Source organism: Miscanthus floridulus, chromosome 17 (assembly GCF_019320115.1).
Source record: "Miscanthus floridulus cultivar M001 chromosome 17, ASM1932011v1, whole genome shotgun sequence".
NCBI lineage: Eukaryota > Viridiplantae > Streptophyta > Magnoliopsida > Poales > Poaceae > Miscanthus > Miscanthus floridulus.
The window spans coordinates 80,598,401-80,610,820 of record NC_089596.1 but is presented as its reverse complement, the minus strand read 5'-3'; the positions used below and the strand labels follow the sequence as shown (position 1 = coordinate 80,610,820).

At 47.8% G+C, this 12,420-nt stretch overlaps 1 protein-coding gene across 1 annotated transcript; it reads left to right on the top strand.

Annotated features, from left to right (window-relative positions):
• The first annotated feature begins 9,662 nt into the window (after window positions 1-9,662).
• LOC136515843 (uncharacterized) lies at window positions 9,663-10,409 on the top strand. Its single transcript, XM_066509324.1, has 3 exons — window positions 9,663-9,984; window positions 10,061-10,165; window positions 10,237-10,409. Exons 1-3 carry the CDS (start codon window positions 9,663-9,665, stop codon window positions 10,407-10,409), a joined length of 600 nt encoding a protein of 199 aa, XP_066365421.1.
• The last annotated feature ends 2,011 nt before the right edge of the window (window positions 10,410-12,420 follow it).

The following is a 12,420-nucleotide window of genomic DNA, read 5'->3' as shown; positions in this document are numbered from 1 at the left end:
GCTGGGGAGGTTCCCGCTCTTCTATAGAAGACTGCCGATCCGTTTGGTGTTCCGGAGCCCTCTCCACATGCTGCTCTGAGGTTACTCCCGTTTGTTGCTCGGGGACTCCAGTCGTCTGCACCGTCGGGACTTCCGTCGTCGGTTGTGCATGAATCTCTTTCGCTCTCTGAACGGGGACTTCAGCGCGGAGCGGTGGCTCCTTCGTGCTCAGCGGACGCGCTGTTAGGTCTTCATCATCGTTAGACCACTCCAACACTGCAGTCCTTCGCGGTCGAGTAGCCTGGTCATCACCAAGCCAGATGCCGCCCAGTTTGTAGGAAGCGGTGCCCGCCGTCTTTCTCCTCTTCCGAGCTGGCTCGTCTCCCGCTGGCCTTTTCACATGGATTTTCTCTGATACTAGGGATGCACTATCCGACGAGGTGCTCAGCCCCTCCTCTTTGGGCTACGACGGTCGTCGGCCGTCTACTCCCGTCGACCATTCACTCCTCGGTACAACCGAGAAGTATACGGCTCTATCCTGCGAGTGGATCTTTTTACAGATGAATAAGTCTAGATGTTTGGAAATGACGACAGATTAAAAGCATCAGGAACATAATGCTGAGACGTTTACCTGGGGTGGCTGGTTACTGCAGTTAAAGGGTTTTGAATACCCTAGCATGTAGAATGAGACATGCGAAGTGAGCAGCTCTACAGCTCGCTCTTCGATAACCTCCTTCAATAGCATATCCGGTTTCTCTCGGGTATCGCCAGTTTTCCCTTTGAATTCAAAGGCAGGATGGGCTCTCTCCTTGCAGGGTTGAACGCAGCGTGATATAAAACTCACTGCTACCAATCCGCCATTGATATTCACACCCTGGATTAAGTCAAGAAGCTCTTTCACTTGGTCCATATCAGCGTTTCTTGGCATCTCTGACCAGCTCTTTTGGTTCTCCGGGATGTGATTAGGGTCGCAGCAGATGGCTGGGTAAGTCTGCCTTATTTAGAACCACCTTGTGTTCCAATTTTTCAATGATGTGTTCAGTGACACAGTAAGATATTCACCTACCATTCCATCACGCAGTTGAAGGTATACTCCGCCAACCACCTTGGAACCACCACCGCCTCTCTTCTTTAGCCAGAATAGATAACGGAAAATGTTGAAGTGGGGAAGGATACAAGGGAATGCCTCATAGAAGTGGATAAAGATACAGATGTGAAGAATGGTATTTGGGTGGAGATTGCACAAACTGACTACCCATAGCTCCAACAAATCCCTAAGGAATGGATGAACAGGGAATCCCAACCCATGCTAAAAGTAATCTTCAAATACCACAACTTCGTCGGTATGAGGTGTTGGAAAGGGCTCACCGAGGGCCGGCCACCATCTGGCGGTCGCGCGGTTAGGAAGAACGCCTGCCTCAACCAGTCTGTTGAGCTCCGCCTCTCCAGTGCGCGATGGCACCCACTCTTCATCCCTCCGGGCCTCGGTGCCCGCTTTCTTCGGGCTCATCTTCTTTGATTTCACGGCTCCCTTCTTCGGCGTCATCCTTCAGATTCCAATTAGGGTTTGGTGGCGGAGGCAGATGTGCCTGTGAATCTAGAAATGCGGGAGTATTGGAGAAAGACGAAGTGGCAAGGGTGGGAGTGGGGACTGCGGCGGTGCAGTTATAAAGCACTTTCCCCACCCTTTTTTGCATCCGAGGGTTTTTGGGAAACCGTTCCCGTGATCTGGGCTGCTCTAAATTCTCCAATGCGGTTTAATGGGCCGCAACCTAGGCTTTCACGCAACCATAGCCCACGTCATTCATTTATCGCTGCCGTTTGTTGTTACTCGCCGAATAACCACCGATTTCTCCGCAATTTATCGGGGCTCAGTAACCGTTACTGTACATCCATTACTCCAATTTTTTCGCCACGGTTTGATTGCTCCGGTATATCCGCTTGCAGCTCAGGGACTGGCTGACTGCTCGGCTGGTCGTCTATTATTTCTTCTACTTTGGACCCTGGCATGACATGGCTACGTCACCTGCTGTCAGGCTCGGGGACTAAGTGGGCACACTTCACCTTGCGGTGAATGTGTTTCGTCTTGTTTCAGAGCTACGCCCGGGGACTGGCTGACTGCTCAGCTGGTCGTCTTTTATTTCTTCTACTTTGGACCCTAGCACCACATGACTACGCCATCTACTGTCAGGCTCGGGGACTAAGTGGGCACACTTCACCTTGCGGTGAATGTGCTTGATTTTTCTGGAAGACTCCGTTACTCTGGAAACCGAAGAAGATTATCTCCTTTCCTCGTGGTCGGACTCTAAGTGGGCACACTTGGTCCATTAAGAGGAAATTTTCAATTCTAGACTTGAGCTCCTTACACCCTTATGGCAAGCCATGCTTGGGGCATGCTGCTTGGCGATGGTCCACGCTGCTCGGCTATGATGCACGCTACTCGCCAACTACTCACAGCTGCTCGGTGACTCATCACGGTGGTCGGACCATGAGTTGGACTGCTCGGCTTTGGTTCGCACCTGCTCGGACAAGCTCAAGACGGCGTTGCACAACGGGTACAAGGCGCTCAGGGACTAGCTGTGGGGGATACGACCCCGGATACCCACGGCAGACCACATGGGCTGCGCCCCTAGGGGTGGCCTAGCCCATAAGAAGAAGCCTTGCGAGGCACGACTCTACTCGGCGCCTTCCGCAAGACATCGAGAAGATATCCTGAAGATACTACGAGATCTGTTAGGATATGTATGATCTCAATATTCCTGTAATCAGTTATTACTTTCCGGTTATCTCTCAGATCTAACCGACTTGTAACCCTGCCTCCCGGACTATATAAGGCGGGTAGGGACCCCCTCTAAAATCACGGCATATCATACGATAGCTAATACAAACCAACAGACCACAGGAGTAGGGTATTATGTCATACTGATGCCCTGAACCTGTCTAACTCGTGTGTCTCTGTTGCTTTCTTGTTCTTGATCTCGCGCTCCTCTACCAATCTACCTTCGTGGGATACCCCTCGGAGGACTGCCGACAATATTCTGTCGACAGTTTGTTTCCACACACCTTGCCTCTAGGTTTTAGCATGAGAAAGGGTCTGGCATAGAGAATGTCTACTGAATGGACACTCTTGCCAGCCCCTGAGTGAGGCCTGACCCTTTACCATTGCTAGGGTTGGGTGTCACTTAAAGATGACCCATCTCTCGGTAGCGGCCCGACCCATCTGATCGACTTGGGTGACCTGCTGGCCTCTCCTTGATGGAGATTCTACCGATGGGCCCCTCCAAACCCTTCCTAGGAACGCGAAGGCTAAAGCTTGGGGTGCAGGGACAAAAACTCTTATCATGCTGGTGAGCAAAAATGTCGTAGCCGCTGGGGCGTAGGTTTCTTGCGGTCCGACCAGTTTGACTCAGCGTTTGTTTCCGCACACCTTGCCTTTAGGTTTTAGCGTGAGAAAGGGACGGGCATAGAGAATGTCTACCGAATAAACACTCTTGCTAGCCCCCGAGTGAGGCCCGACCCCTTGCCGTTGCTAGGTGTAAGGTCGAGATGGCGGACTAGAGAGGGGGGTGAATAGTCCTTTCTAAAATTAATCGTGTTGACTAACCGAAATAAGTGCGGAATTAATACTATCGGTCTAGCCAAGACTACACCCCCTATCTTTGTTCTCTAACACCTTGCAAAGATCCTAATTAAGCAACAGAGGTGCCGGGCTAGCTAGAGCTCACCTAATCAATTCTAGAAGCAAGGTCACACAAACCTATGCCACTAGTACTTTAACCAACGGGGAGCTCCTACACATGCTAGTAAGCAAAAGCTCAAAGCCAACTAAGCTCACTAGCAATGCTCAATAATAAGGCAGGCAATGCCAAATTAGAGAGCACAAATACTTAGCTACACAAACTAAGCAAAGTGACTAACAAGGTTACACAAACCAAATTAGTCATGCAAGGGAGCTACTTCTATGCTACACAAGCAAGAAGGTAACTAGTGAGCTATATAAGCAAACTAATTACAAGAGCAACTACACAAGCACAATGTATATGAAAGTAATTACAAGCTTGTGTAACGAGGATGCAAACCAACGGGAAGAATAAAGTTGACACGGTGATTTTTCTCCCGAGGTTCATGTGCTTTCCAATACGCTAGTCCATGTTGTGTCGACCGCTCACTTGGTGGTTCGGCGGCTAATTGGCATCACCCGCCAAGCCCGCACGTCGGGCACCGCAAGAACCTACCCCGAAAGTGATAGGCAATGAATTTAAACATTTCATTTGTTATGCATGATCCTATGAAGCATGTACTATATACACTGACCGCATACTAGTAAGGGATAAAATGATCTTGCACATTACAATGATACCTTTGCTATGTTGGAGTAGAGGATAGTCACATAGATTCCAATTCATTACTCCAATAGCAATGTGAAGTCCAATTATAAGCTTGGTGAAGACCAATAGATACCATTTTGAATTCCATTCTTCACCCATATGAAATGAATACCACTTATGATCAAGTGCACTTTCTTGTTGTGGTTGGCTTGCTTCTTCTTTTCATCTTTACTTGCATGAGAGCACCAATTTGAGAATACCACTTGAAATATCATGACTAGCTCTCTTTTGGGTGTTGCTTGCTTTTCTTGGTCAACCCTTTTGATTGCTTCAACTAAGCATCTCTAATATTTCTCGGATCACCACTTCCATGTTAGCCTTCCAAGTACCACACTTGGTTTACCTACTCATAGGCGGCAAGCCCCTACACTAGGGAGAAGTGACCTCTCTCCAAGAACCATTCTTGATACTCACTTGAAATAATTTGATTAATTGATCCAAGTGATGGACTTAACTTGATGAGTAACCTTGATTTCTTCTTTAAGTCCTTTTCTTTCTACTTGTTTAAGTCCTTTTGTTTCTACCAAATGATTTTCAATAGTCACTAGAACTTAAACTTCAATTTCATCTTGAGTTTGATCTTGATCTTCCAATTTGAGTACCAAATATGTGCAAAGTACACTCCACAATCAAATGGCCTTGTACTCTTTGCTTGTCATGCTTAAAGATCATCTCAAAACCAAACTTAGGTACCTCAAACACTTGTAAACATATTTCCAACTTGAGGACCTTTCAATCAAAGTGACTCTAGATCAATCCAATATTTGTCACTTTTCTGGCAGATTCTGTACCGTTCAAAGAAATAAGCATATCTCCCAAAGTACAAATCCAAATATTACAAAATTTGGTGGAGATGTGCTTCACTAAGTTATATAGCATCTGTAAAAAATTGAGCTTTGTTTTACTTCTAGATTGCTACCAGATTTCAATTCTTCCACCACTGCTACATGCTAAAAACTGCTGTACTATAGCTGACAAGATCTACTCCAAAACTGAAGAATCTCTTATCCAACTTTTCATGAAATTTATACAACATCTTGTACCAAAAGTCTAGAGCATGTACACCAATTTTTATGCCAATCCAATAAGTTTTGATCACTCAAACATGGCTAAGATCACAGCTAGCTCAGATTTTGCAATATAGAACATATTTCAACAATTGAGTTATACTTCATCAAATATGAAACAAACTTGAAACTAACTTGTTTGAATACTTCCATAAGACATATATCCATTCAATCCACTTACTAAATGTCATCTTATGAACTTATCCAAAACAAATCAATCCAAACTTGATTACTAAGCAATTATCCATTCAATCATCTTATAGCAAGCAACGTTGCATATTTATCCAATTTAATCAACTCATATGCACCCAAATGAAATGATCAACAAGAGATATGCCTTGGTTAGCTCATGATCATTCAACTAGTAAGCTTCAACTCAATTATTTGCAAGCCATCAAATATATCCAATGAATCACCAACAACTTGAATTATAGCACATGTATGATGTAGCACATTTGGACTTCACTCAATTATCATGGCATTGGGTTTGTGTCGACAGAATATCGTCGGCAGTCCACCGAGGGGTATCCCACGATGGTAGATTGATCGGCAGAGGAGCGTGTAATCAAGAACAAGAAGGCAACAGAGACACATGAGTTATACAGGTTCAGGCCGTCAGTATGACGTAATACCTTACTCCTATGGTCTGTTGGTTTGTATTAGCTATCGTATGATTTGCCGTGATTTTATAGGGGGTCCCTGCCTGCCTTATATAGTCCGGGGGGCAAGGTTACAAGTCGGTTAGATCTAAGAGATAACCGGAAAGTAATAACAGATTACAAGAAACATGGGATCGTACGTATCCTATCAGATCTCGTAACATCTTCAGGATATCCTCCCCGTGCCTTGCGGGAGTCACCGAGCAGAATCATGCCCTGCAAGGCTCCTTCTCGTGGGCTGGGCCGCCCCTGGAGGCATAGCCCATGTGGCCTGCCATGGGTATCCAGGGTCATACCCCCCACAGCTAGTCCCCGAGCGCCTTGTACCCGTTGTGCAACGCTGTCTCGAGCTTTTCCGAGCAGGTGCGAACCAAAACCGAGCTGTCCAAATCATGGTCTGACCACCATAATGAATCACCGAGCAGTTGTGAGCAGCTGCCGAGCAGCGTGCAGCATCGCCGAGCAGTGTGTTCTGAGCACGGCTTGTCATAAGGGTGTAAGGAGCTCAAGTCCAAAATTGAAAATTCCTGCACGGTAAAATGAAGTGTGCCCACTTAGAGTCCGACAACGAGCGTAAAGATACCTGGTTTCATCTTTTAGAGGCTCGGAGTCTTTAAGAGGAAACAAACACATTCACCGCAAGGTGAAGTGTGCCCACTTAGTCCCCGAGCCTGACAGTAGGTGACGTAGTCACGTGGTGCCAGGCTCAGAAAATAGTGAACCAACCGAGCAGGTAGCCAGTTCCCGAGCGTAGCCTCGAGATGAAAAACAAACACATTCACCGCAAGGTGAAGTGTGCCCACTTAGTCCCTGAGCCTGACAGTAGGTGACATAGTCACGTGGTGCCAGGCTTAGAAATTAGTAAACCGTCCGAGCAAGTAGCCAGTCCCCGTGTTTCGGGCGAAGATATCGGATAAATCAAGCCGTGGAGAAAAAAATCAGAGTAATGGCTGTGCAGTATCGGTTACTGAGTCTCATTAAAATGCGGAGAAATCGGAGAATATTTGGTGGCGATAAATGAGCGACGTGAGCTACTATGACGTGATAGCCCAAGTTGCGGCCCATTAAACCATTTTGGAGGAGTCGAAGTAGCGCTGATCGCGGGAACGGTTTCCCAAAAACCCTCAGATTCAAGGGAAGGTGGGGAAAGTGTTTTATAACCGCGCCGCCACACACATCGCCTCCTACCTCTGTCAATCCGCCCTGCTTCCTTCCTTCGCACTCCCTGCGCTCCACATTCCGCAACAACGAGAGCACTCGCCTCCAATCTAGGACCAAACCGGAGGAAATGGCACCGAAAAAAGGAGCCGCAAAGCCGAGGAAGGCGGCCACTGGAGCCAGCCGCGATGAGGAATGGGTGCCGTCGAAAATGGGGGTGGCGGATCTAAACAGGATGGTGGCGGCGGGCGTGCTCCTAGACCACCTTACTGCCGGATGGCGGCTGGCTATTGGTGAGCCCTTCCCAACACCTCATACTGATGAGGCTGCAGTATTTGAAGATTATTTTTGGCGAGGATTAGGGTTTCCTGTCCACCCCATTCTGAGGGATCTTATGGAGTTTTGGGCGATTAGCCTCTGCAATCTGCACCCCAACACCATACTGCATGTGTCCATCTTTATCCATTTCTGCGAGGCGTTTCTCGGTGTTCTTCCACACTTCAACCTCTTCAGGCACCTGTTCTGTCTGAAGAAGAAGGGGGGCAGCGGTTCCAAGGTGGTCGACGATGTGTACCTGCAGCTCAGGGATGGGATGGCCAGCAAATACATCAATGTACCGCTGAATACCTCCCTGAAAGGTTGGAATGCCAGATGGTTCTATATCAAACAAAATCACCCAATGATTCGATGCGACGTCCACCACATCCCGATTAACCATAGTAACTGGTTGGAGAGACCCAACAACGCTGACATGGAGCAAGTAATGGAACTTCTGGACTTGATTAAGGGCGTGGAGCTTAGGGGTGAACTGGTTGCAGCTAGCTTCATAGTGCGGCGCGTCCAACCCTGCAAAGAGAGGGCCCACCCGGCGTTCGACTATAAAGGTGATAACGACGGCACCCGGGAAAAAACGGACCATCTAACGAAGAAAGAAGTAATAGACCATGCCATGGACCTATTTACTTCCAATGTCTCATTCAGCTGGCCAAAAGGAACGAAGGCTTTCAACTGCACCATTCCACCTCCTCAGGTAACCCTTTCACTTCGCATCGGTCAGGCATCAATTATCGAGCATAGGACTGACTTACTTATGAAAAGATCCATTCGCAGGATAGGGCAATATACTTTTCAAACGTGCCGAGAGCCGATTGGCCGAAAGGAGTAGACATTCGGCGGCCGCTATAGCCCAAAGAGGAGGAGCCAAGCTCCTCGTCGGATAGTCCATCCCCGGTATCGGAGAAGATCCGCGGGAAAAGACCGGCAGTGGACGAGCCGGTCCAAAAAAGGAGAAAAACTGCAAGCTCTCATGCACACAAATCAGGCGGCATCTCTCTTGGTGAAGACCGAACAGTTCGACCACGAAGAACCGCTGTGCTGGAGTGGTCGGACGATGACGAGGACCAGTCAGCGCTTCCGCCAAGCACGAAGGAGGCATCAGCGGATGCTGAAGCTCCCAAGCAGCAAGCAAGGAAAAGTTATGTTCGGGCAACGACGGAAGTCCTAGCGGTGCAAACTACCAAAGTCCCCGAGCAACATGAGGGGATAACCGCAAAACAACACACGGAAGGGGCCCCCGGGCACCAAGAAGAGCGGTAGCCCGCTGCAAAGGCGTAGGAGTCCTCCCATCAAGCAGACCAAGCAGCCACGCCTGGGGGATCAGGCAGGCATCGCCGATTCAAGAAAATCAATCGGAAGACCAAACCGTAAGTATATTTGCCTTGGAGTAATAATATTATTCCTTGATTTCTCTTGGTTACTGACAAGCCGATATTACACAGGGCAACACCGAGGCCTGTGACCTCAGAAGAAAAAATGACAACTGCTCCCATCCAGGAGTCCCCGAGTGCTCGACAAACAGAGGACGGGCCAGCCACCGCTGCCAGTGGTCCTGGCGCTGGTGAATCGTTGGCGCATACGACAGGCGCGTCGGTGACCGCAACCGAGGCTACAACCGAAAAAGTCGATACTTTGGAAGCGGAAACTGTAGCTGTTGTTGATGCGCCGGAGGCTAAGGATGCAACTCCGTCAATGGCCGAGGAGCAAACTTCATCACCCGCAGGGATGCCAGGAGTGGTCGGAGCAGCTGTCCAACCACAGAGCCCCCCAGTGGTGCCTCAAGCAGCGGCGGAGGAGGACGAGGTTGTGGAGATCGAGCGTGCCGCACCTAAACCCTAGTCCGTCTGGATTCTCCTGAAACATGGGGAAGTGGTAGTAGTCGTCGAGGAAGAAAACACCACCAGGGAAATAAAGAGGTTGAAATCCGCCGTTGCTGGAGTTATGACTCAAATCGAGGTGAGTACCGCACCTGAAACACTGATATATGTTGTTGGAGATCAAGGTTTATCTCTTGCATTGTTAATCCACAGGGGATAGCTCGAACAGCCGAGCAATGGCACCAACTGATGAAGAGGATGGAGCCCCTCGCCGAGGAAAATAAGAGACTCCAGGAGGCGTTAAGTCTTTCGGAAAAGAGTATTCAGAGGGCCCAGCGCGAACGGGACCTTGCGGAGTCGAACTCACGGGACCTTGAACATCAGAAGGGGGTTCTGTCCGAGCGACTAACGGCTGCATTCGAGCAGCTGAAGAAGACATCCGAGCAACTGGCGATTGTATCCGAGGAGGTTAAAAATATATCCGAGCAGTTGGGCAAGAAAAATAGAGAACTCAAAAGTAAAACCGAGCAGCTCGACCGGAAGTGCCAGCAGTTCGAGGATGTATCCAAGCTGAAATCCGGTATTCTTTGTCACATAATGTACTTTGCAGTAGTTGGCCATCCGTTTTTTTTATTTTTTAACTATTGTGCTTGCAGGGCAAGATGCAGAACTCAACCAGCTTCGCCAGACCGTCGAGCAAATCCGACAAGAGAAAGCGAAAGAGTCGGAGCGAGCAGATAAACTGGCCGAAGAACTGAAAGGTAGGTACCCCCTGATCGGAAGTAATGTCGTAATACTTTTTTGTCGTGATGAACCATTGTAATTCTTGTAGATTATCGCCATAAAACCAAGGCACAGTTCGATGTGCTGGTGCAGGAAGCCAAAGTCCAGAAGGACAACTTCAACACTATAACTGCCATAATAAAACCAGTACTCGACTGCGTCGACGTTGAACCGGCGCCCCGTCCTGATAGCAGGCAGCAAGGGCCAGACACCATCATTTAGAGATGCAAGGCAGCGTGGGAGAATTTCAAAAACTTCAACCGCGACGCCGTTTTGACCACCGCTACTCATGCCCCTGCAGTGGTTTGGTCCCATTATCCATCTGTCGACATCCAGTCGATAGGTGGTGGGTTCACTGATGGGCTGAGCGACGCGCAAACCCAGCAACTGGAGGATGATGTTGAGGATGCAGCAAAAATGCTTGTCGGCGATATAGACCTGTTTGGCGAAACAGAAGCTGTTGGCGAAGCTTAACAAACTGCCCGGATATTATCGCCTGTAACACTTGCTTTATCTGGCGGTGAAGAATCGTTGTATTAACAACCCGATGCAGTTATGCATAATATAAGCAATGTTTGATCAGTTAGTTTTCACTAAACTTGATGCCTTAGCTAGCCCGTAATCCGTAACTCGTAACGCGGAGCCCATGCGTATGCTGGAAAAACAAGCGTTATCATAAGACCGTAGCCTAGCGCCCAACACGCAGAGCACGGAGCTCATAGCACATTTGATTGTATGTTAGAGCCTTGGTGTCCTCCATAGTTATCAGTGCAAAAAAAACATGCTGCCCAGTAGCCAACTTGAGTAACTTGGCGAGAAAAATAGCTAAAGTGGCGTCCGAGCAGTTAGTTCATGCCTGAAATCTAGGCCTTGACTAGCCCATAGTCCATAACGTCGAGTGCAGAGACCCTGACATGTGTAGGATGAACAGGCATGACCAAGGAACCGCAACCGACCAACCGTAACGTAGAGCCCCTAAGCACGTGTAGGATGTAATCGGAGACTCGGTCTTCTCCATAGAAAACAGAAAGAAAAACATGTGCTGCTCGACGATCGGCGAGCTATGTTACGTAATTTGGAGCGCAAAATCGTCGTCGTTTTTAGTAGGAAGACCTATGTGATCCGGAGAAAACATAGTAGGCGATTTTTGGAGAAATCGTGTTCGGCGATTTGGAGTTAACGTGTTCGGGTAATTGGAGAGATCGTGTTCGGCGATTTTTGGAGCTAACATGTTCGGCGAATTGGAGAGATCGTGTTCGGTGATTTGGAGCTAACGTGTTTGGTGAATTGGAGAGATCGTGTTCGGCGATTTTTGGAGAGATCGTGTTCGGCAATTTGGAGCTAACGTGTTCAGCGAATTGGAGAAATCGTGTTCGGCGTTTTTTGGAGTTAACGTGTTCGGTGAATTGGAGAAATCGTGTTCGGCGTTTTTTGGAGTTAACGTGTTCGGCGAATTGGAGAAATCGCGTTCGGCGTTTTTCGGAGTTAACGTGTTCGGTGAATTGGAGAAATCGTGTTCGGCAAATTGGGCGTGCTTGGCGAACGTATTGGAGATCGTCATGGAGTGGCGTATAGCCCGATAGCGGTAAGTGAAACTTATAATGGATGAAATGTAACACCCTAGGTGTTTGGCTTCCACAAAATTGCATTTCATTTCATAAACTTGTGCATCATCTATCTCATCATGCCATTGTACTGAAACATGCATATGCAACATTCGCAATTATGTTTGTTTCATGCTTGATTGCTTATGAATGGTAGTAGTGCAACATGTGAATGCAACATGCGTTTCTCATACCTTGAAACATGGCAACATGGTGTAATATGATAAGTTTAAAATGGCAACAAGGTCATGAAACATGTGAAACATGGAATTGCAACATTTGAGTGAAATTGATTGTTTTGGTTGCTTTATCACATGTGATCATTAGAAGTTGGTGTAGCACTTGTGTAGAGTGGTTAATTAGGGTCTAATACACCTTAACTACACTTAGGGTAATTGATGGGACATTGTTCATGTGGATCAAAATGACAAAAATGCCCTTTAAGTGGAGGTTTGACTTAGAATGACCCTTAGAGTGACTCTGTTTGACTGATTCAAAAGACCAACCTAGAGACCTTGCATGGCTGTGCACCCTTTACCAAATTTGTAGCCAATTTATCAAGGAACAAAAGTTGTTTTATGACCAACTCATGAAAATGTATGGAATAGCCTCAAACATGGCCCACAAGT